Consider the following 25,232-nt stretch of genomic DNA (forward strand, 5'->3'; position numbering starts at 1 on the left):
AAATAAGTAAATAAGCAAATAAACACAGTGAATATTTGATTCAATTATTAGTTCCATCTGTTTTATGAATTCATTAAGTTTTATGTTATATATAATAATTTTCTATATTAAATTTATTAAGATCTGTTTTTATTTTTGTTAAATTTGTAACTTATGAGTTATTACTAATGGAAAAAAGGGATAATCACTGAAATATATTACAAACAACCCAGAAAAAAATCGTGTTCCCTACATGGTGATAGAGAAGGTTGTATAATTATTGTTTTTCCTCATCGCAGCACCTACCAAGTTTGACTACAAGATTACCACAGGTCACACTTGACAACAGATTAACTTAGAAGGACATAGGACAAGAAATCTTGCCAGCCAGGCAGTGTTAGTTATTTTTCTTCAATATGAGTTGTACTTACAGAATTCATTTAGAGTACAGGTCACAGACAGGAAGGTAATACCCACGTTGGGTGGTGCAAAAGCCTACCTGGCTTAGAAGCCTAATAATCCAAAGGAACCAATATCTCTTACAACAACTCCAAAAACAAGCACAATTTCCAGGGTCCTGAAAGACACAAGGCAAGCTGTATAAGAATTATTACACTCAAAGAAGCTCAAAGACATGGCTTCCTTCCCTGCATTTGCTGTTCTCCCAGTTCAGATGACATTTACTACTCAGGGGTCATTTACTATAAGCAGTGTGCCTGGAAATACAGTTAACATTCCAACTTCATTGCATTTCCAAGACAACAGAGCTATGAATTAACCAAAAGCCAAATTCTCATTCAGAGTAGGTGTTTAGTTTGAAGTATAGGCCCTATTATTGTTCACACTGTTAAATGTATGGCAGTGTAACATTTTTTTATCCTGTCTCTATGACCAAATTCCAACCTTAAACCTTTTTCCTCTCGTGTTCTTCGTATTTGCACAGGTGAAATATGGAAATTACGCTTTTGTATGGGATGCAGCTGTATTGGAATATGTGGCAATCAATGACCCAGATTGCTCCTTTTATACCATTGGGAATACCGTCGCTGATCGAGGGTATGGCATTGCATTGCAGCACGGCAGTCCGTACCGGGACGTCTTCTCACAAAGGTAAGATTTGTGTGCAGTTCGAATAAGAAGAGAGAAAATATAGAAAAAGAAACTTCCCTTGGTTACTCCATTTAGTTTATTACTTCTTGTTTTCTTTGTTTGGAAAACCACAATAAACAACAGCATAAAAGGGAAGTTATGAATGATTGTACAATAAAACATTCATTTCCTACAGCACGTACTGAAGTATTATTTTTCCCATTAAAAGGGAAAAGTTATTGCTGTGTATAACTAGTTATCCTCAAAAAATTTATATAGAAAATAAAAATGTAATTGAGTTTAGTCTGTGAACTTTTAGGGACTAAAAATGTCATAAAGTAAGCAAAATTAAACTGCAAAGCATAAAATAAACTTCAGGACCAAGTTAAAATTCTGAAGCACATACTGATAGGGATGTTTCCATCTCAGTTTCGCAAAGGGAAAACGTGGGAACTTTAGTCTTGTCATTTGGTGTCAAAACACATGAGACTTTGTCATGGACATTTAGGAGACAATTTATTAAGAAGTTATATTCATCCTGAAATCAGAATTTTCTATGTTGTTTAGGAAGGAAGATTTTGAAATGTATATTTTGGATTAACAATGTAGATGAAAGTGTTGGGCCTGAAACGTATTTTAAAAATCATTGCATTTTATTCTATTTACTACCAAACAAGCTTGAACCTAAAAGAGTGTAATATCTTTCAGGTAGAAGTATGTTCCATTTGACACTGAGAGTTCGTTTGGTTTATTACTAGATATTCTTTAGGTAAAAGCCAGACAAAAGAGAACAGTACTGGGTAGTAGTCTAGGTAGTACTAAGGCCCCAAATTTGAGTGATATTCCCCCAAATTTCAAGATAACAAAAAGCCAGGTATTTTGTGTTTAACAGAACAAGTCAGTAGTTCAAATATGTGTTGTGATTCTTCTGTTAGCTACTAAAAACCTAGATGTCTCTCCTTATCAGCAAATGAGGATGTTAAATCAACTCTAAGGTCCTACATTAGTCACCTTGCCTGTGTAGCAAACAACCCAAAGTACCAATGACTTGAAAAAAGCCATTTCTCATTCATGGAATATAAGGGCTGTGATTGACTGAATTCTGCTGTGAGTTGGGGGTCAACTGCAGGTCCCTGTACAGCTTCTTGTCCCAGGGACCAGGCCAGAGAAGCAGCCCTATCTGGGATAAGCTGTTTTCATTTCAAAGAGAACTTGTGAAAGAGGCCAGCAGAACCCTGGTGCCTCCTGTGCTTCTTGCATGGATGTGGCATATGTCACCTCTGCTCATAGACTACTAATTAAAAAGAGTTTCATGGCCAAGCTCCAAATCAGTGAGGCGTGTAAGTATACCCTACATAAAGGGAAGGGGGAAGTAAATAACTCTGAACAATAATATAACTTACTAATGGTCCCTTCTGGGGACCATTTTAAGCGTAAGATAATCAAAATATACATAAATTGGCAAGTAACATATTAAGGTACAAATGAAGTTTATCAATTAAAGCATATTTATGATGAGTATATTCTAGGGGAATCTACTTGAAAATCACTTGTGGTCTCAGTTCAGTTCAGTCACTCAGTCGTATCTGACTCTTTGCAACCCTATGGACTACAGGCATGTCAGGCTGCCCTGTCCATCACCAACTCCCAGAGCTTGCTCAAACTCATGTCCGTTGAGTCAGTCATGCCATCAAACCATCTCATCCTCTGTCGTCCCCTTCTCCTCCCGCCTTCAATCTTTCCCATCATCAGGGTCTTTTCCAGTGAGTCAGCTCTTCACATCAGGTAGCCAAAGTATTAGAGTTTCAGCTTCAACATCAGTCCTTCCAATGTTTACTCAGGACCAATTTCCTTTAGGATTGACTGGTTTGATCTCCTTGAAGTCCCTGGGACTCTCAAGAGTCTTCTTCAACACCACAGTTCAAAAGCATTAATTCTTCGGTGCTCAGCTTTCTTTATGGTCCAACTCTCACATCCATATGTGACTACTGGAAAAACCATAGCTTTGACTAGACAGATCTTTTTTGGCAAAGTGATGTCTCTGCTTTTTAATATGCTGTCTCGGTTTGTCATAACTTTACTTCCAAGGAGCAAGCATGTTAATTTCATGGCTGTAGTCACCATCTGCAGTGATTTTGGAGCCCAAGAAGATAAAGTCTGTCACTGTTTCCATTGTTTCCCTGTCTATTTGCCATGAAATGATGGGACTGGATGCCATGATCTTCATTTTCTAGCTGGAGATAAAAGACCTGTGCACATGAAACAATGAATAATACAGACATTTCTATAAATATGTACTGACATTTATCAGTATTCCTTATTTATACTGGGTTAAATTGTGTAGGTGAGATATTGAAAAAATTGAATTCCATACAGAATAAAGAGTTAATCCAAGGAAATATGAACTAAAGTTCTTCAAAGGATGTGAACCTTGGACTTGACCTTGAAAGCATAGTAGAGAATAATTAGGCTGAAGGAAAAAAATAGGGAATTCTTGGAAAAACAATGAAAACAACAGAATAGAAGTGGGAGAAATCAGAATGTATTGGGTAACAATAAAGACATCAAGTTAATGTGAAAGAAAATTTGAAGTTTAGAATTCATATTGTAGGCTACAAGCTGCTACAGGAACCTATTGTTCATTCTGGAGCCCAGGAGTAAAATGGTGATGACAGTATTTAAGGGAAAGTTAATCTAGTTTTGATGTGAAGTATGGATTTCAGCAAAGACTAAAACAAACCAGGATGCATAAGGTAATGAAGGCTGATCTTGAATGGGGCCAAGGGAAATGAGGAGGAAGGACCAAGTAGAAGAGATGCTTCTGATCAAAGAGGCACAAAATTATTTCTAATGAATATAGAAGAGAGAACGGAAAGCAAAATAGGATGAAGGGGATGCCAGGGTTTTATGGTATAAAGCCAGCAGAAAAGTTTAAGGGATGTTAAACATAAACCAGGTCTTCAAGAAAAGGATTGTTTATTCATTAGTTGCAGTTAATTAGCCTTTTCTTCACTACAGATATTCTTTGTTTCTATATTTGATTTCTAGGTCTTTTATGCAAAAAAAAAAAATGAAGCCAATAAAATCACTACACAAACATAATAGCAATTAAAGAAACATTTAATCAATCACACCAAGTGTTCCATTTCTTACTATCCCTGTGGCACTTTACCTTATGGAGATTTTAATTCTGAGTCAATATCTTTCAGTGATCTACTGGAAAACAATATTAAGCATTGAGCATTGTTTTTCCTGTTTGATTTGCATTATGGATGCTGACAGTTTAAATTGTCCTTTTCTGTGGAGCTCCTTAATAATGACACTCTGCATCCTGGTTACGTGGACATCTGGAAGAAGAGAGAGCCAGGAAAAAAACATAATCTGGCTGTCCCTCTCTGTACACATATACCATGTTAAGCTATCACCCAAACTCTCTCCTTGAACCCAGAAAACCTCTGCATTCATTCCCTTTGACTCTAGCCATTAGGAAAAAGAGAACTCCTTTTTATTAACTGACTTAAAAGTTATAAAGACCATCACACTTAATAATTGTGTTATACTTTACAAATTATTATAAATAGTTTCAATACAGCAACTTATCCTGGACCACTGATTAGACTGGATCACTGATTGCTCATGTGACTATATTCAATGAAATAATAATATTCACAGTGATTTTCAATAAGTAAATACTAATTTAGTTCTCAGGTGACTATGCTCCTGAACCACAGATATAAGACATAAAGTACTTTAGTATGTAATAAATACGAATATCTAAAATAAATATTATATAGTGGTTTAGTAACTATATTTATTGTCTGCCATCTGCCCAATATCTTATATGCTTATACATTTTAATGACTTCAGACCAATCACATGAATGTTGTGTATTTGTTTATTACATACTTATATATTAGTGCACAATTGTTAGTCTACAAGTACACAGAGTGAGTGAATGAGCCTGAAGTTGGCAAGCATCATCTTAGGCACCAGCCTCATGGGTTGTAGTGACACACTCACTTGTACAGTGGCATGTGAGTAGACATGCAGAGGACCAGTAAGTGCTACAATAGTGACTGTAGATTTAGATAGAAGAATTTTGTTTCCTGTTGCTGTTGTTTTTGTGGTTGTTCAGTAGCTAAGTCATGTCCTACTCTTTGCAACCCCATGGACTGCAGCACACTAGGCTTCCCTGTCCTTCACTCTCTCCCGGAGATTACTTAAACTCGTGTCCATTGAGTCGGTGATGCTATCCAACCATCTCATCTTTATAGCCCTCTTCTCCTGCCTTCAGTCTTTCCCAGCATCAATGTCTTTTTCAACGAGTTGGCTCTTAGCATCAAGTTGCTTCAGCTCCAATACTTTGGAGTACAAATACTAGGTAACTTGGAAGCAGAAGTTATTTATATATCTCACCAAATATATGGGTCAGAGTACTCGTGTGGCCAGTAATGTTTGTAATGATTTCTCTGAAACTATTTGTGCATCAAATGTTTTGTGTGGCCTTTGTCTTATAATAGGTCTTAGTATATGAAAATCATCAAAAGTTGTTACATTAAAGATATTTAAGAATGGAAGAGAACTGAATTTTTCACTGATATCATTATGCCATTAATAAAATTAGTTCCAGTGTATCTTAGAACCTTAACTAGTCATAAGGCTAAAAAGATAACAAAAAATATTTACTGAGGATTTAGTGGAAGCTCACCTGTTTTCAAGCCTTAGGGGGTGTCGAGGAGTAACTAATTCAGGGTTTAATTTTACACTTCATTAGTAGAGGAGTCCCTTTTTGCCTATTGGCTTCTAATCCTTAACTTTAGGAATAGAACCACCTAGTGGCACAAAAACAAGGACATATTTCAAACTACATCAAGAATGATTTTGAATTCATGGATAGTGGCAAAGATGCATAAACAACATCTCAACCAAGTCACAGAGTTTCAGAATTTTTAGAAATGGAATGAGCAGTAGTTCCCTTTTCACCAGGGTTGTAACTAATCCAAAGGGGTACATGATTTGCTCAGAATCACAAAAAAACAATAAAACGGGAAATTGTTCAATTTTTTTTTACTTCTGTGTTTAGTTTTCTGGTGATTATGCACCCTGTCTTCCCTTATCTTTCTGTTAAAAGCTTATAAAAATAATATAAAACATACTGTATAATGCTTACTGAGTACAAGACCCTGGTTCTTACATGTAGCAATCTTTGAGGTAAGTACTATTATTAACCTTATTTTATACACACAGAAACTAAGATCACAAAGCTGTTGGGTATTAGAACTGAGATTTAAATCCAGACAGTCTGGCTCCCAAAATTGACATACAGTTTTAACAAACTGTGGTTTTTTGTTTGTTGTTTTCTTCTGTGATCCAGTATCTTTTTATTGAGCACAGATTAGATTTACAGGACAGGTTTTCCTTATCACATACTCTAATTTGTCAGACTAAAAACTATGTTTTGAATAAACACTGAGAGATTGCTCTCTTATTCCTCTCTTCCTCTCTCTCTTAGGGGCACAGAATAGATTAATCATGATCTTTGATTTATAATATATTTTCATTATTTGTCTATAATTGACTATTTTTGTTTCATTTTGAACTCCTTGGATATAGGCTTTTTCCTAGTGCCTATCTCATGCCTACGTAGAGTAAGCATTCATTAAATAATCGGAGGAACAAATAAAAGACCTATCTAACTTTATGCTCAAAGATCATCCTGCTTACTTGCAATCAAATATATTGAATACCTATCCTTTGTGCTCACTTGATATTTAAAAAGTCTTCTATCCTCTCTTATCAAAATAATTTTCTATTTATCTTGATTTCTCCAATTTTTAATATAATGAGTAATAAAAGTTGAAAAGAAAACAAACAGCACAGCTCCACCTTTCTTTCTACTTCCTACTGTAAGAAATCTTATGCTTCCATTCCCAAAAGAAAAGTAGAAAATATTCCTTTAACTAAAAAGCATAGATCTGTAATCCTTTTATTTTCCAACTTTCTAAGCATTTTGTTCCCATTCCAGAAAGAGAAAAAAGCAACCTCCATCGATTGCCCATTAGCAGCTCCAGAATCAGTCACCAACTGGCTTAAAGCTCTGCACTCAGTTGGCTGGAAGGTTATAACCAGAAGCCAAAGAGATAACTGTTTTCCCTTTTGACATACAAAATATATACAGTCCTTCTGCTCTGAGAGCCACAGTGATATTCTCAAGATACTTCTTTTGCTCAGTCATTTAGTCATGTCCGACTCTTTGCGACCCACGGACTGCAGCACACCAGGCTTCCCTGTCATTCACTGTCTCCCAGTTTGCTCAAATTTATGTCCACTGAGTCTATGATGCCATTCAACCAGCTCATCCTCTGTCGTCCCCTTCTCCTCCTGCTCTCAATCTTTCCCAGAATCAGGATCTTTTCCAATGAGTCTGCTCCTCACATCAGGTGGCCAAAGTGTTACAGCTTCAGCATCAGTCCTTCAAATGAATATTCAGGGTTGATCTCTTTGCTGTCCAAGGGACTCAAGAGTCTTCTCCAGCACCACAGTTCAAAAGCATCAATTCTTCAGCATTCAACCTGCTTTATGGTCCAACTCTCACATCCGTACAAGGCTATCAGAAAAACCATAGCTTTGACTATATAGACATTTGTCAGCAAAGTGATATCTCTGCTTTTTAATGTGCTGTCTACATTTGTCATAGCTTTTCTTTTAAGGAGCAAGCATCTTTTAATTTCATGGCTGCAGTCACTGTCCACAGTGATTTTGGAACCCAAGAAAATAAAGTTTATCACAAATTTTTCACCATCTATTTGTTATGAAGTGATGGGACCAGATGCCATGATCTTTGTTTTTTGAATGTTGAGTTTTAAGATAGCTTTTTCACTCGCCTGTTCCACCTTCATCAAGAGGCTTTTTAGTTCCTCTTCGCTTTCTGCCATTAGGGTGGAGTCATCCACATAACTGAGATTATCAGTATTTCTCCCGGCCATCTTGATTCCAGTTTGTGCTTCAACCAGCCCAGATTTTGCATGATGTACTCTGCATATAAGTTAAACATCAGGGTGACAATATACAGCCTTGACACTCCTTTCCCAATTTGGAACCAGTCCATTTTTCCATGTCCAGTTCTAGCTGTTGCTTCTCGACCTGCATGCAGGTTTTTCAGGAGGCAGGTAACATGGTCTGTTATTCCCATCTCTTTATGAATTTTCCATAGTTTGTTGAGATCCACACAGTCAAAGACCTTAAGGTAGTCAATGAAACAGAAGTAGATGTTTTTCTAGAATTCCCTTATTTTTTCTATGATCCATCAGATGTTGACAATTTGATCTCTGGTTCCTCTGCCTTTACTAAATCCAGCTTGTACATCTTGAAGTTCTCAGTTCACATACTGTTGATGCCTAGCTTGAACAATTTTGACATTAACTTGCTAGCATATGAAATGAGCGCAATTGTGCAGTAGTTTGAACATTCTTTGGCATTGCCCTTCTTTGGAATTGGAATGAAAACTGACTGTTTCCAGTCCTGTGGCCACTGCTAAGTTTTCCAAATTTGCTGGCATATTGAATGCAGCACTTTCACAGCATCATCTTTTAAGATTTGAAACAGCTCAACTGGAATTCCATCACCTCCACTAGCTTTGTTCCTAGTGATGCTTTCTAAGGTCCACTTGACTTCAAACTCCAGGATGTCTGACTCTAAGTGAGTGAACACACCATCGTGGTTATATGGATCATTAAAATCATTTTTGTACACTTCTCTGTGTATTCTTGCCATCTCTTCATAATTTCTCCTACTTCTGTTAGGTCGATGCCATTCCTGTCCTTTACTGGGGCTGTCTTTGCATGAAATGTTCCCTTGGTTTCTCTAATTTTCTTGAAGAGATCTCCAATCTTTTTATTCTATTGTTTTCCTCTATTTCTTTGCATTGTTCACTTAGGAAGGCTTTTTTCATCTCTCCTTGCTATTCTTTGGAACTCTGCATTCAGATGGGTATATCTTTCCTTTTCTCCTTTGCCTTTTGCTTTTCTTAGCTATTTGTAAGGCCTCAGACAATTATTTTACCTTGCTTCATTTCTTTTTCTTGGGTTTTGGTCACAGTCTCTTGTACAATATTACAAATCTCCCTCCATAGTCTTTCAGGCACTCTGTCTATCAGATCTAATCCCTTGAATCTATTTGTCACTTCCACTGTATAATCATAAGGGATTTGATTTAGGTCATACCTGAATGGTTTTCTTTCTTTCTACTTTCTTCAACTTAAGTATGAATTTTGTGAAAAGGAGTACATGATCTGAGTCACAGTCATCTCCTGGTCTTGTTTTCACTGACTGGATAGAGCTGCTCCAACTTCGGCTGCAAAGAATGTAATCAATCTGATTTTAGTATTGACCATCTGGTGATGTCCATGTGTAAAGCTGTCTCTTGTGTTGTTGGAAGAGGGTTTTTGCTATGACCAGTGCATTGTCTTGGCAAAACTCTGTTAGCCTTCACCCTGCTTCATTTTGTACTCCAAGGCCAAACTTGCCTGTTACTCCAAGTATCTCTTGACTTCCTACTTTTGCATTCCAGTCCCCTGTGAATAAAAGGACAATTTTTTTTTTTTTGGTGTTAGTTCTAGAAGGTGTTGTAGGTCTTCATAGAACCATTCAACTTCATCTTCTTCTGCTTTAGTCATTGGGACATAGACTTGGATTACTGCAATAATGAATCAAAATACATATGTCAACATTAAGCAATATGAACTTATACATTAAGCTGCACGGTATAGACAATAAATGCTGGAAAAAAGAGATAATGAAATCATTGCTGAGTGGGATAGAAAAGATTTTATTAGACTTAAGCTTCTAGACTTCAAGGGCAAATAGAATTTGGATAAGAGGATGGGTATAACATACTCAGAAAAGCATGAAATCACAAATGGAAACAGAGATCATGTGTTGAAAGGACAATGAAAAAGAACTTGACTGGAGAGAATGTTGGTGGGTGAATATAGGTAGAGAAGTGAAAATTAAATGTGATACACTAGAATATTGATAGCTGCTGCCTAGTAAGCATATACTATGCTACTATGCTAAACATCTGTTGTATTTCATATAAGGCTTGCCACAAGTCTGTAAATTGGGCATTTATTAATTGCATTTATAAATTTGAAGAAACTGAGGCTCAGGGTTAAGTATCTTACCAAAGTCAAACATTAATGACAAGTAGAGCTGGGACTCAAACCCAGGTTAGATAGAGCTCATGTCCACCCCAGCTTTGTGGGGCTCTGAAAAGAAGGATATCTAGACAAAGGAGTATTTGAGGAATCCCAGGTGTTGCTTAATGGAGGAAGAGCATTTATAAGGCACCTGTAGTATTCTAGCTGTGAAGCAGTGAGAAAATTCTTAATGAGAATAAGGAGAAAAGTTTAGATAAAAAGATACAATTTGAAGAGGAATGGACAGGACTTGGTGGAAATCAGAGGCGTGCATGTACAGTGATCCAGGGATCCGAAAGGGAAAGGATGTTCTATCCCTACTAGTATTGTTCTTCTCTCTCACACACAAGGTATTATTTTTTTAATTATATATACAGTTGACCCTTGAATAACATGAGTTTGAACCTCACAGGCTCATATATATGTGGATTTTTTTATTATCCGGTAAACACCATAGTACTACACAGTTCAACGTTGGTTGAATCCAGGGATGCAGAATGGCAGACATGGAGGAACCTCAGATAAGAAGGAACCTAGGATACAAATATATCAAATTTGTATATAAATTTGATACTATGAGGAAGGTCAATGCTTCTAACCTCTACTTTGTTCAAGGGTCAACTATATACACCAACACTTAAATACACATGCAAACACACACACACTGTGAAAACCAACTGGTTTCATCACATGAACATTTTCTGTTCTAGATCAAGAAAAAGATAGTTTAGATGTGCTATTTATATAAAGTAAGAAAAGAAGATGTTTCAGAAGTTGCAAAACCAGGGGAATGTCAAAGGTTCACATTCAAAGGAGATAGTAGAAGAAAATAATAATATATGTTTATACATATATTTTTGTTTAAGATAAAATACATTTTAACATTTAAATGAAGGAAACTATTTTCTTTTCTCATATAACGTGCATATATTAAACAAGGAATAGCCTCTAGAAACCATTGAAAGGAATGTAAATAGAAATGTAGAAACTACTATTCCTAGTTCAAAGCACCTCACTCCTTTAAAACATTTGTTTTGAATTTAGAGTGCTGAATTTAGGGAACATCAACAGAAGAGAAAAACATTAGGTAGCTTTTTTGTCATTTTTTCTGTTTCCTGAATCCTGATGGAACTGGTTTTATGACTAATATCCTGTGGGCTTTACCAATCACTTTGACTGCTGCTTCTAGTGGAGAACCTAAGTTATTTACATTTCTTTTAGTATTTGGTCAAAATAAATTCTAGCATAAGTGCAGTTGATATTTCAAGTTTGTGACTACTTCAAAAATATTTATCATTTGTACACTGTGTGATTTTCAATCAGTTTTATCAATCTCATAAAGCAGTAGCAAAATTTTAAGAAAATGATAAGACTTTGCTCTTAAGTATGTAGTATCTCACTGATGAATACAAAGCCAGCCACCAGACAGTGCAGTCCCATGGAGTAGATTCTGAACTGTTGCATGATTCTGATTTCCTTGTACTTACATCATACCACATTTGGGGAACACTTCGTCCAAGATATAAGAGAGTGCCATTTATAAACAAGCATCTTTATTAGACTTTTCTGAGAAAAGTACTGAGGTATAGAGAAGATAAATGACTAGTGCAAGGCACAGAGCAGTATTTCAGTTGGATAATGAGCCCATGACATTGGACCAAGCTGCTTTGCAAGAAGCAAGTCGGATTAGCCTTTTTAAAAAATAAGATTGGTGCTGTTTTTAGATCTCAGTAAGTATCGCTTCATTCAAAAGGCAGTTGTTTTACAAAGAGCAGAGTTATTATAATGGTGTAAATTCGGTGAGAAAGAAGGCTGGGTTTTTAACAAAACATTGCAGAATTTAAAACGATAAATGTGTATTGCACTTCAAAGCACATATTCATGCACACATGTGGACACACATACATACAGACACACATACATACACATACACTCATCTCCTCCAGAGTCAATTATAAGCCTCTCTCAAAAGCACTCTTATTCCATTATACTTACATCACAGTTTTTCTATTCAAACGACTCCACTTTACTCATCAGACTTAGCCTCAAGACATTTTTCACTGTTTTCAAAATTCAGTCTCTTTTAAAGGGAAAATTTGATGTCATTGAGGATAATAAAAAATGTGTTCTTTCTTTATAGACCCTTAAAATATTTTAAGCATAGTAACAACGTGGGATTAAGCACATGAGCTCTCATGCTGCTGCTGCTGCTGCTAAGTCACTTCAGTCATGTCCGACTCTGTGTGACCCCATAGACGGCAGCCCACCAGGCTCCCCCGTCCCTGGGATTCTCCAGGCAAGAACACTGGAGTGGGTTGCCATTTCCTTCTCCAATGCATGAAAGTGAAAAGTGAAAGGGAAGCCACTCAGATGTGTCCAACTCTTCACGACCCCAGGGACTGCAGCCTACCCAGGCTCCTCTGTCTGTGGGCTCTCATTATAACTATGTTAATAGAAGAAACAACCTTAGAATGTGAGACATGAAAAAACTTTGGTGTGCATTTAGATGAATTCCCTAATTTTACATCTGTGAAACCAGAAAGCGAAGTTGGGTGACCCGCCCAGTCTAACCCTGGTCAGAACATGCCCCGGGGATCATGAGTCCAGGCTGACAGTCCAGTGTTCCATCCCCACCCTGCCAGTCCTCTTTGTTAAAATTTTTATCTCTAAAATTTGCCAGTAAAATAAATGTTTTAAGAAGCCCATGTATATCTTACATAAAGTAGCCAGGAGTATAACTTAGTAAATATACTTAGCAGAGTCACAAACATGACTAGTACATCTGTTTTTAAATTACCATTACTTTATAGACATACAGAGAAAGTAGCACAAAAGATGGATAGAATGCTATGGACTGTGTTATCCTTAACTTATAAGCTACACCATAGCCAAAAATAATAGTTAACATTCATTGAAGGCAATGGCAGCCCACTCCAGTACTCTTGCCTGGAAAATCCCATGGACGGAGGAACCTGGTAGGCTGCAGTCCGTGGGGTCGCTAACAGTCGGACACGACTGAGCGACTTCACTTTCACTTTTCACTTTCAGGCATTGGAGAAGGAAATGGCAACCCACTCCAGTGTTCTTGCCTGGAGAATCCCAGGGATGGGAGAGCCTGTGGTCTGCCATCTATGGGGTCACACAGAGTCGGACACGACTGAAGCGGCTTAGCAGCATGAGCCAGCCAAGTGCTACATAAGTGCCCTAACTATATTAAGTCATTTAAAACCCACAATCACCATAAGAGGCGAATACCATCATTAACTGTCTTTTATAGATAAGGAAACTAAGTCACAGAAAAGGTTACCAATTTTCCAAGGTCATAAAGCTAATAAGTGGCAGAGCCAGGTTTGCACTCATGCTGTCTAACACTATACTGCCCTAGTCCTACTCCCAGAGCTCTAAGCACATGCTCCTCTGAACCAGGGTAACAAGTAACCAAAGGGTCTTCATGCCTTCTCTCACATTAAGATGCTGAATGGCATTTTAGTTTACCTGAAATTCAGGTTACTTTCAGAATTTTAAACATAATGCCAACAGGAAGACTCTCCCAATATGAGGGGACATATCCATTTGAAATTGAAGCTACTTTGCATCAGCTGATCAGAAGTAAACAATAAAAGTATTGAAAATTGAAAGCAGTGGGAGGACATTGTAATTACTTTCCCTCCCTCTTATCTTCTTTTGCTTCAAATAGCTGAAGACTGTACTTGACCAAAACTTTAATTTTTCCTTCATGGAAGTTTTCATTCATCATGACTTTTTAATTGGATGAATCCATAATTGCCTTTTATCTATCTCATTTCATAGTTCTTTGAGCAGCTCAAAAAACTAACTTTGTAATTGGCCAGACTGACTAATTACATGATGAACACTTACTAACATGAAACTAAACCTATAGTAATTCCCTGGTATCCACAGAGGATTGGTTCTAGGACCCCCATGAATACCAAAGTCCATGGATACTCAAGTTCCTTATATAAAGCGACATAGTGTTTTCAAATAGCCTACACACATTCTCCCATATACTATCTTTTCCTTTTTTTTCTGTATACTTTAAATCATCTCAGGATTATTTATAATACCTAATACAATGTAGATTCTATGTAAATAGCTGTAAATAAAATGTAAATGCTATGTAAATAGTTGCTGGCATATGACAAATTCAAGTTTTGACTTGGGGAACTGAGAATTTTTTTCAAATTTTTTGATCTTTGATTGGTTGAATCCATGCATGTAGAACCCACGGATACACAAAGCTGGCTGTATTATTTCTAGAACTAAATTATGACTAAGATAAAAATATAAGATTTCCATATTCAATAACATTTATGAGTCTGTATAATCTAGAATAATGTCTAATAGAGGCACCAATGATTTTTGTTTTACTGAATATAGTTCTTTGCTTCAACACCAACTTCAGAGATATATCTCAAAGTGTGCATTCATTTTTTTAAATGATCCACTCTACATCTATTATTTTATGAAGCTATTTATGTTTGAAATAATGTTAGTGAAAAAATAAGAAATAATGTTAGTGACTATAAATGATTGAAATCCAGCATGTTTTTACTTAACATATTACTGGTCTCAGAAAATGTACATAAAAATTGTGCCTTGATGATATTCTTACCAACATTCCGTGGTGAGTTATTGAGACATGATGGAAGGTGTGATGGAATGTCTGTTCTGATGAGGTTCTCGGTCTTTTTCCAATATAATGTTTTCTGTAGTAATATTTTTCTTCTGATCATTTTAGTCAACTTTTCATTTCTTTTCTGTTAATTAACCAAGATCTCTCCAGGGTTAACATGAAGCAAAGTGCAGTGTGATTTTTGTTCTGACAAGATTCTTGGTCTTTTTCCAATGGAATGCTTTCCATAGTAATATTTTTATTCTGATCATTTTAGTCAACTTTTCATTTCTTTTCTGTTAATTAACCAAGATCTCTGTAGTACTTCCTATAAAAGTCAACATGACCCTTCTCGGCAGTCTTTCATATTCCTTGAGCTAATCAACACCAGTTTTACTAATATGAACCTCTTCTGTGTTTTTTAGCAGCTGCAGACATTTGCCAAACAAATTACCTCCCAGCCAAAATATATTCAGTAGAGTGATGCTGAGTACTTCATTAAGACTGATGAGAGAGAACACAGCAGAACCCAGGGGCCCTGAATATCAGCCAAGCCGTGCGGATTATTATGATATGGGGAGTCATTTAAGAATTTAGTGAAGACTAGCCAGAATGAGAAGTACGCTTTTTGATTAGTCTAGAAAGAATGTGTGCAATGAAATAAGAAAGATATTAACTAGAAAAAAGGATACCAGTAGGAAGCCATTACTATGTCTATAATATATATTCCAATAATGCATGGATTTTTGTCTGCTTTATTCAGAGATTTATTCCAAGCATCTAGAAAAAAATCCTACCACATGCTAACTATTTGATAAATATTAGTTAATGAATGTGTAAATGAATCACTAAGGAAAAATGAAACCACGTTGTTGTTGTTCAATTGCTCAATCGTGTCCAACTTCTTGTGACCACATGCACTGCAGCATACCAGGCCTGCCTGTCCTTCACTATCTTCCTGAGTAAGTTCAGTTCAGTCGCTCGGTTGTGTTCGACTCTTTGCGACCCCATGAATCACAGCACGCCAGGACTTCCTGTCCATCACCAACTCCTGGAGTCCACCCAAACCCACGTCCATTGAGTCGGTGATGCCATCCAACCATCTCATCCTCTGCGGTCCCCTTCTCCTCCTGCCCTCAATCTTTCCCAGCATCAGGGTCTTTTCCAATGAGTCAGCTCTTCGCATCAGGTGGCCAAAGGATTGGAGCTTCAGCTTCAAAGTCAGTCCTTCCAATGAACACCCAGGACTGATCTCCTTTAGGATGGACTGGTTGGATCTCCTTGCAGTCCAAGGGACTCTCAAGAGTCTTCTCCAACACCACAGTTCAAAAGCATCGATTCTTTTGTGCTCAGCTTTCTTTATAGCCTGACTCCCACATCCGTACATGACTACAGGAAATACCATAGCCTTGACTAGATGACAAAGTAATGTCTCTGCTTTTTAATTTGCTGTCTAGGTTGGTCATAACTTTCCTTCCAAGGAATAAGTGTCTTAATTTCATGGCTGCAATCACCATCTGCAGTGATTTTGGAGCCCAAAAAAATAAAGTCAGCCACTGTTTCCACTGTTTCCCCATCTATTTGACATGAAATGATGGGACAGGATGCCATGATCTTAGTTTTCTGAATGTTGAGTTTTAAGTCAAAGTTTCCACTCTCCTCTTTCAGTTTCATCAAGAAGCTCTTTAGTTCTTCACTTTCTGCCATAAGGGTGGTGTCATATGCATATCTGAGGTTATTGATATTTCTCCCAGCAATCTTGATTCCCAACTTGTCTTTCATCCAGCCCAGCATTTCTCATGATGTACTCTGCATATAAGTTAAATAAGCAGGGTGACAATAAAGAGCCTTGACATACTCCTTTCCTGATTTGGAACCAGTCTGTTGTTCCATGTCCAGTTCTAACTGTTGCTTCCTGACCTGCATACAGGTTTCTCAAGAGGCAGGTCAGGTGGTCTGGTATTCCCATCTCATTCAGAATTTTCCACAGTTTATTGTTATCCACACAGTCAAAGGCTTTGGCATAGTCAATAAAGCAGAAATAGATGTTTTTATGGAACTCTCTTGCTTTTTCGATGATCCAGTGGATGCTGGCAATTTGATCTCTGGTTCTTCTGCCTTTTCTAAAACCAGCTTGAACATCTGGAAGTTCACGGTTCATGTATTGCTGAAGCCTGGCTTGGAGAATTTTGAGCATTACTTTACTAGCATGTGAGATGAGTGCAATTGTACAGTAGTTTGAGCATTCTTTGGCATTGCCTTTCTTTGGGATTGGAGTGAAAACTGATCTTTTCCAGTCCTGTGGCCACTGCTGAGTTTTCCAACTTTGCTGACATATTGAGTGCAGCACTTTCACAGCATCATCTTTTAGAATTTGAAATAGCTCAACTGGAATTCCATCACCTCCACTAGCTTTGTTCCTAGTGATGCTTTCTAAGGCCCACTTGACCTCACATTCTAGGATGTCTGGCTATAGGTGAGTGTGAGTGATCACACCATCATGATTATCTGGGTCATGAAGATCTTTTTTGTACAGTTCTTCTGTGTATTCTTGCCACCTCTTCTTAATATCTTCTGCTTCTATTAGGTCCATACCATTTCTGTCCTTTATTGTGCTCATCTTTGCATGAAATGTTCCCTTGGTATCTCTAATTTTCTTGAAAAGATCTCTAGTCTTTCCCATTCTATTGTTTTCCTCTATTTCTTTGCATTGATCGCTGAGGAAGGCTTTCTTGTCTCTCCTTGCTATTCTTTAGAATTCTGCATTCAAATGGGTATATCTTTCCTTTTCTCCTTTGCTTTTCCCTTGTCTTCTTTTTACAGCTATTTGTAAGGCCTCCTCAGACAGCCATTTTGCTTTTTTGCATTTCTTTTTCCTGGGGATGGTCTTGATCCCTGTCTCCTGTACAATGTCACGAACCTCCGTCCATTGTTCTTCAGGCACTCTGTCTACCAGATCTAGTCCCTTATATCTATTTCTCACTTACACTGTATAATCATAAGGGATGTGATTTAGGTCATACCTGAATGGCATAGTGGTTTTCCCCACTTTCTTCAATTTAAGTCTGAATTTGGCAATAAGGAGTTCATGATCTGAACCACAGTCAGCTCCCAGTCTTGTTCTTGCTGACTGTATAGAGGTTCTCCACCTTTGGCTGCAAAGAATATAATCAATCTGATTTCAGTGGTGACCATCTGGTGATGTCCACATGTAGAGTCTTCTCTTGCGTTGTTGGAAGAGGGTGTTTACTATTACCAGTGTGTTCTCTTTATTATGTGCATAGATTACAGCAAATATGAAAGCTCTGAAGTGAGTACAGCTTGGAGTGTTTAAAGAATTACAAAGAGTCTAGGATGGCTCAGAGTGAATAAACAAGAGAGTAGTGTGAAAGGCGGAGAAGGCAATGGCACCCCACTCCAGTACTCTTGCCCGGAAAATCCCATGGACAGAGAAGCCTGGTAGGCTACAGTCCATGAGGTTGCTAAGAGTCGGACACGACTGAGCGACTTCACTTCCACTTTTCCCTTTCATGCACTGGAGAAGGAAATGGCAACCCACTCCAGTATTCTTACCTGGAGAATCCCAGGGACGGGGGAGCCTGGTGGGCTGCCATCTATGGGGTCGCACAAAGTCGGACACAACTGAAGCAACTTAGCAGCAGCAGCAGCAATGTGAAAGGAGATTGAAGAGTTAGTTGACCTCAGTTGTATTATAGAACCTTAAAAAAACATAGTAAGGACTACAGATTTTCCCTATTAACAAAGGCAAGACATTGGAATTTTTAAGAGGTGGGTTTATTACTTCTATCTATTAAAGTAAAGAAAAAAATTATGGTGGGAGGGAGAGGAGCAGAGACAGTGAGCAAAAGTGAACGTAGGAAGTTAGGACCAGTGCAGACAGCCCAGGAGATAAATGACAGTGTATCAGTCTAGGGTAGGATACCTGAGATAGGGAAAAGTGACAGGTTCCAGTCTGCCATAACTATAAACTCATAAACCTGGTACATGGTATGGATGTGATGGGTGAGGCAAACAGGAATCAGTATAACTTTCTTTTCTGATGGTGGCACCATTAACTGAGTTGGTCAAGCATGAATCAAGCATAAGTTAAAAACCAGGAGAATTAAGACTTTTGCCTTGGATTTGGTAAGCTTGACCTCATTAGACTGAAACTTAGATATATAAATGTGAAATTTAGGAGAGAAGACAGAATAAGAATTACTGTTAGATAGGTAGAAGGTGCTAGTTATGAAAGACATACACTGGTTGGATTATTTAGGGTTTGATAATTTCAGAGATTACTTCAGTAGTAATTAGAAAAAGATGCTTAAGTGATTTGTGATATCCACTGAAATGGGTGGGAAAAGAATAGAAGCAGAAGAAAATAGGCCTCCTTTATCAAGATCCTAACATCTAGTAATAAGAATAGCAAGGGATTTATTTATATAAACTCCAAGTTATATTTTCTCAAGGAAAGAACTTTATTTCACATAGCTATATCTCACATAGCAAATTTATCCCATCTAGGAGTAGATATCTTCAAACATGGTTGATTCACAAGGATAGTGTTTTCAAGGACCAAAGTTCTTTCCACCCTTCCACTCTCCATCCTTGGTAGAGTGAGATGGAACTGTCCTCAGGCTGACCTGCCTTGTGATGAAAAGATGCTTACAATAGCAATAGGCCCAGTGTGTTTCTCTGTTTCCACTGAGAAGAGCATGTGTAATCTCTCTTCTCAAGCACGAATACAAATCTAACCCTTCTGCTCAATTAGTTCATCATTGAAAAAATGATTAGTATATAAGCAACTTGCTATACAAGATCTCCATTTCAGTCTTATTTCCTTTTTTAAAGCAACTAGGTGCTTTTTTCTTTTATTTTAATTAGTTTATTTATCTATTTTTTAACTTTACAATATTGTATTTGTTTTGCCATACATTGACATGAATCCACCATGGGTGTACATGTGTTCCCCTTCCAGAACCCCCCTCCCACATCCCTCCCCATCCCATCTCTCCAGGTCATCCCAGTGCACCAGCCCTGAGCACCCTGTATTATGCACTGAACCTGGACTGGCGATTGGTTTCATATATGACAATTTACATGCTTCAATGCCATTCTCCCATATCATTTCACCCTCGCCCTCTCCCATAGAGTCCAAAATACTGTTCTATATATCTGTGTCTCTTTTGCTGTCTCACATACAGGGTTATCTTTACCGATTTACTAAATTCCATATATATGTGTTAGTATACTGTATTGGTGTGATTCTTTCTGGCTTACTTCACTCTATATAATAGGCTCCAGTTTCATCCACCTCATTAGAACTGATTCGAATGTATTCTTTTTAATGGCTGAGTAATATTCCATTGTGTATATGTACCACAGCTTCCTCATCCATTCATCTGTTGATGGGCATCTAGGCTGCTTCCATGTCCTGGCTATTATAAACTGTGCTTTGATGAACATTGGGGTACACGTGTCTCTTTCAATTCTGGTTTCCTCAGTGTGTATGCCCAGCAGTGGGACTGCTGGGTCATATGGAAGTTCTATTTCCAGGTTTTGAGGAATCTCCACACTGTTCTTCATACTGGCTGTACTAGTTTGCATTCCCACCAACAGTGTAAGAGGGCTCCCTTTTCTCCACACCCTCTCCAGCATTTATTGCTTGTAGACTTTTGGATAGCAGCCATTCTGACCAGCGTGAGATGGTACCTCATTGTGGTTTTGATTTACATTTCTCTGATAAAGATGTTGAGCATCTTTTCATGTGTTTGTTAGCCATCTATGTTTTCTTTGGAGAAGTGTCTGTTTAGTTCTTTGGCCCACTTTTTGATTGGGTCATTTACTTTTCTGGAATTGAGCTGCAGGAGCTGCTTGTATATTTTTGAGATTAATTGTTTGTCTGTTGCTTCATTTGCTATTATTTTCTCCCATTCTGAAGGCTGTCTTTTCACCTTGCTTATAGTTTCCTTTGTTGTGCAAAAGCTTTTAATTTTAATTAGGTCCCATTTGTTTATGTTTGCTTTTATTTCCAATATTCTGGAAGGTGGGTCACGGAGGATCCTGCTGTGGTGTATGTCGGAGAGTGTTTTGCCTATGTTTTCCTCTAGGAGTTTTATAGTTTCTGGTCTTACGTTTAGATCTTTAATCCATTTTGAATTTATTTTTGTGTATGGTGTTAGAAAGTGTTCTAGTTTCATTCTTTTACAAGTGGTTGACCAGTTTTCCCAGCACCACTTGTTAAAGAGATTGTCTTTTCTCCATTGTATATTCTTGCCTCCTTGGTCAAACATAAGGTGTCTATAGGTGCATGGATTTATCTTTAGGCTTTCTATTTTGTTCCATTGATCTGTATTTCTTTCCTTGTGCCAGTACCATACTGTCTTGATGACTGTGGCTTTGTAGTAGAGCCTGAAGTCAGGCAGGTTGATTCCTCCAGTTCCATTCTTCTTTCTCAAGATTGCTTTGGCTATTCGAGGTTTTTTGTATTTCCATACAAATTGCGAAATTATTTGCTCTAGTTCTCTGAAGAATACCGTTGGTAGCTTGATAGAGATTGCATTGAATCTATAGATTGTTTTGGTTAGTATACTCATTTTCACTATGTTGATTCTTCCAATCCATGAACACAGTATATTTCTCCATCTGTTTGTGTCCTCTTTGATTTTTTTCACCAGTGTTTTATAGTTTTCTACATATAGGTCTTTTGTTTCTTTAGGTAGATATATTCCTAAGTATTTTATTCTTTTCATTGCGATGGTGAATGGAATTGTTTCCTTAATTTCTCTTTCTCTTTTCTCATTGTTAGTGTATAGGAATGCAAGGGATTTCTGTGTGTTAATTTTATATCCCTCAACTTTACTATATTCACTGATTAGCTCTAGTAATTTTCTGGTGGAGTCTTTAGGGTTTTCTATGTAGAGGATCATGTCATCTGCAAACAGTGAGAGTTTTACTTTTTTTTTTCCAATCTGGATTCCTTCTATTTCTTTTTCTGCTCTGATTGCTGTGGCCAAAACTTCCAAAACTATGTTGAATAGTAGTGGTGAGAGTGGGCACCCTTGTCTTGTTCCTGACTTTAGGGGAAATGCTTTCAGTTTTTCCCCATTTAGGATAATGTTTGCCATGGGTTTGTCATATATAGCTTTTATTATGTTGAGGTATGTTCCTTCTATTCCTGCTTTTTGGAGGGTTTTTATCATAAATGGATGTTGAATTTTGTCAAAGGCTTTCTCTGCATCTATTGAAATAATCATATGGTTTTTATTTTTCAATTTGTTAATGTGGTGTATTACATTGATTGATTTGCAAGGATTCTTCAATATCCACAAATCAATCAATGTAATACACCACATTAACAAACTGAAAAATAAAAAGCAAGTTGGTGCTTTAAAAACTCAGTATTATTTCACAGTTCTATTTGAAACAGGAGTTTCTAAGCTGATGCTGCTGACACTGCTTCCACATTTCTTACCTTTAAAAAAAAAAGTCCTTTAAAAAAAAAGTCCTTTGGGATGTTTTACACAGAATTCTATGTCCTACTTTAAATCTAAGAACTTTTTGACCTTCAGTATATGGAGAAAAATGTGAGAAAAAAAAATGAGAAAAGTGGCTTGTTCAAAGAGAAGCTTTTTAAAAATCTTCAAGCAAAGCTTTTTTCATTATCACTGATTAAAATTAAAGGAATAAAAAACAAAGCTTTAAAAGGAGTTGTTCCTTGAAACCTTTCATAAACACACTGCAGAAAATATTCTGTTCTGAAACAAAGACATGTTGAGCCAGCTTACTGAATACAAAATGATCAGACCCTGTCTTACTCAGATGGAAGGTGAACATTTGAGGTCTCAAGTAGCCATTGTACCCACCATCTGTAAAATCATTTCTCTGAAAGCTGGCTACCTCTAGGATACAGATTCTGCATAATCTCACAAAAGATAGTAGAGAAATCCCTTCAGGAAAGATGAAAAAATAAGCCATTGCATACCACCTTCAGAGTTTCTTATATCCTTTGCCAATATTGAAAATTCATCTTAACTCAGTTGGCAACCAATTGATGCACTCCCACAGGATAAAATATTCCTTTTCTTCTCCACCAAAAATGACCTTGTGTACACCAATAGTTTTGCGGGGAGCACAAGGGAGTCATTCTTTTGATAATACAGGATTTAAAATTCAGAACTGTGGAATTGCCCAGGAAGATTTCCAAAAGAATTCGGTCACTTGATGGAGCTTATGCTGTACACAACAGAGAGGCTCCACAATGAAACACCTGGTTAAGAGCAGTTTTGAATTCTTAAGCTTTCCTTTCGTCTGTATTTTTACACTTTTGAAATCCATGCAATGGCTGTTAGGCAGAACATGGAATGAAGGACCTTGCATTACCTCAATTACCCATTTGTATGCCTGTTTTGATACAGTCACACCACAGGGCCAATATGAAAGATAAACTTAAAATGCAATAAAAATTACACTAAAAGGGCAATTCATACTGAAATCAGTGGAATCGGCCATATATGGTATGTGGCCTAATATGTTTCAGGTTAATGTAAATTGATTTAGAATTAGAAGAAATAACACAAACTAGCAATGCTAGGTCCCATTCAACAAGTATCTATTAGCCACTTGCCATGTGCCAGACAGTACACAGGGCAGTGGGTCTACAGCTGTGAACTAGACACAGTCCCAGCCTCCAAGTCACTTACTCTCCAGCAGGAAAGATAAACCCTTGAAAGGAGTATTTTGTGTTCTGTGTGATTTGTGTTCTGAGAGCACAAGCAATAGATAAAGAACTCTGGTGAAATGGATCAGGAAGGCTTCCTAGGGAAGCTGATACTGAACAATTTAAAGAGCAGTTGAAGTCAGTTGATATTATGGGCTGAATTGTGTCTTCCTAAAATTCCCTTCTTTTGGTTCTAATCCCCAGTACCTCACAATGTGACTGCATTTGAAAATAAAGTCTTTAAAGAGGTAATTAAGGTTAATTGAAGTCACCAGGGCAAGTGCAATGTGGTCTGATCGATGTCCTCATAAGAGGAGGTGATTAGGACTCAAACACATACAGGAAAAACTACAGGAAGAGGCAGTAAAGAAGCCATCTACCAGCCAAGGAGAGAGGCCCCAGAAGAATCAACCTTGCTGACTCCTTGATCCAGGACTTCTAGCATGCAGAACTACAAGAAAAGGAATTTCTGTTCTTTAAGACCTCAGTCTTTGCTACTTTGTTATGACAGCCCTAGTAGATTAACACAGTTGCTGAAGTAAAGTACATACTATACAACTGAAGGAACAGGAGGAACAGGCCCCCTGTGGACTGAGTGTGACTGGGAGGATGGGAGCAAATGAACCTAGGGAGGCACGTGGGGGTCTGCCTCCTTCACCAAGTCCTGGTCACAAAGCTCAGACTCCATCCTGAGGGTGACAGGATGCCGTCAGAGGTCCTTTTACATGAGATTAGATATAAAAAGCTTACATTTTATAAAAGTTACTCTGCCTGCAGTGTTGATTATTGATTATCTGCAAGTAAGACTCTAGCAGCTGGGAGACCAATCTGAAAGTTCCTGCAGCCATCCGAATGAGAGATGTTACATTGAAATGGAGAAAAAAGTAATCTTGAGACATGAAAGGACAATGGGGAACAAAGCAAACAAACAAAAAATAGCTGTCAGACAAAGGACAAGGACAGAGGTGCTAGAATGATCTCTGAGCCTCCCCCACACCATCACATTTCCACCCCAGTGGTTAGTCCGCAAAGTAGCCACATTTCTACTGGCAGAGAAGGCAAATTCCATTTTTATGAGTTAATATATTTGGCAACATCTCCTAAGGCACCTGTCAACACCAGTGTATCTCAGGCTTGGACTCTTGAACTCTGAGTTCTGTGAACACTAAATGCATCCACACTTTTGAAAAAGAACAGGGATTGAGGCAAATTCTATAATACCTATATTTATAACACTGCCTACAAGTGTTCTATTTTGTATGTGTGAAAATTGCCAACAGAATACTCACGAACCCTCTTGATGTGTACCAATAGCCTTGACATCCCTGAGGAAGAATAAACTGCCTTCTAAATATAGTTAGCTAAGAAAGGAAGTAGAAGGAAAGGGAGCAGAAGGTGGGGAAATGGAAGAAAAGAGAGAGAGGTTTTGGGTTTGGGGTTTTTCCTTACTATTTGACTGCTTAGTTGAGCTCTCTCCAAACAACTTACCTGTAGTGCAAAAGGATGCGGCTCATCTCTTAGAAGAGAGTCTGGTCCCTGCTGGAGCCTAGATGAAATCGATGTGACTCATTTTCTTAGGAGCTTTGAACAAAGGCAAACAGGAGTTAACAAGA

At 37.6% G+C, this 25,232-nt stretch overlaps 1 protein-coding gene across 4 annotated transcripts in view; it reads left to right on the top strand.

Moving 5' to 3' along the window:
* Positions 1-25,232, top strand: part of GRID2 (glutamate ionotropic receptor delta type subunit 2) — a 1,592,807-nt gene that overhangs the window by 1,414,555 nt on the left and 153,020 nt on the right. For all 4 annotated transcript variants that reach the window (XM_081594858.1, XM_081594839.1, XM_081594831.1 and 1 more), the window contains one exon: positions 923-1,089. In XM_081594858.1, the coding sequence (XP_081450984.1) occupies positions 923-1,089 (167 nt within the window). The remainder of the gene's footprint in view (positions 1-922; positions 1,090-25,232) is intronic.

Source organism: Giraffa tippelskirchi, chromosome 1 (genome assembly GCF_054371585.1).
Source record: "Giraffa tippelskirchi isolate mGirTip1 chromosome 1, T2T-mGirTip1v1.2.pri, whole genome shotgun sequence".
NCBI classification, from domain to species: Eukaryota; Metazoa; Chordata; class Mammalia; order Artiodactyla; family Giraffidae; genus Giraffa; species Giraffa tippelskirchi.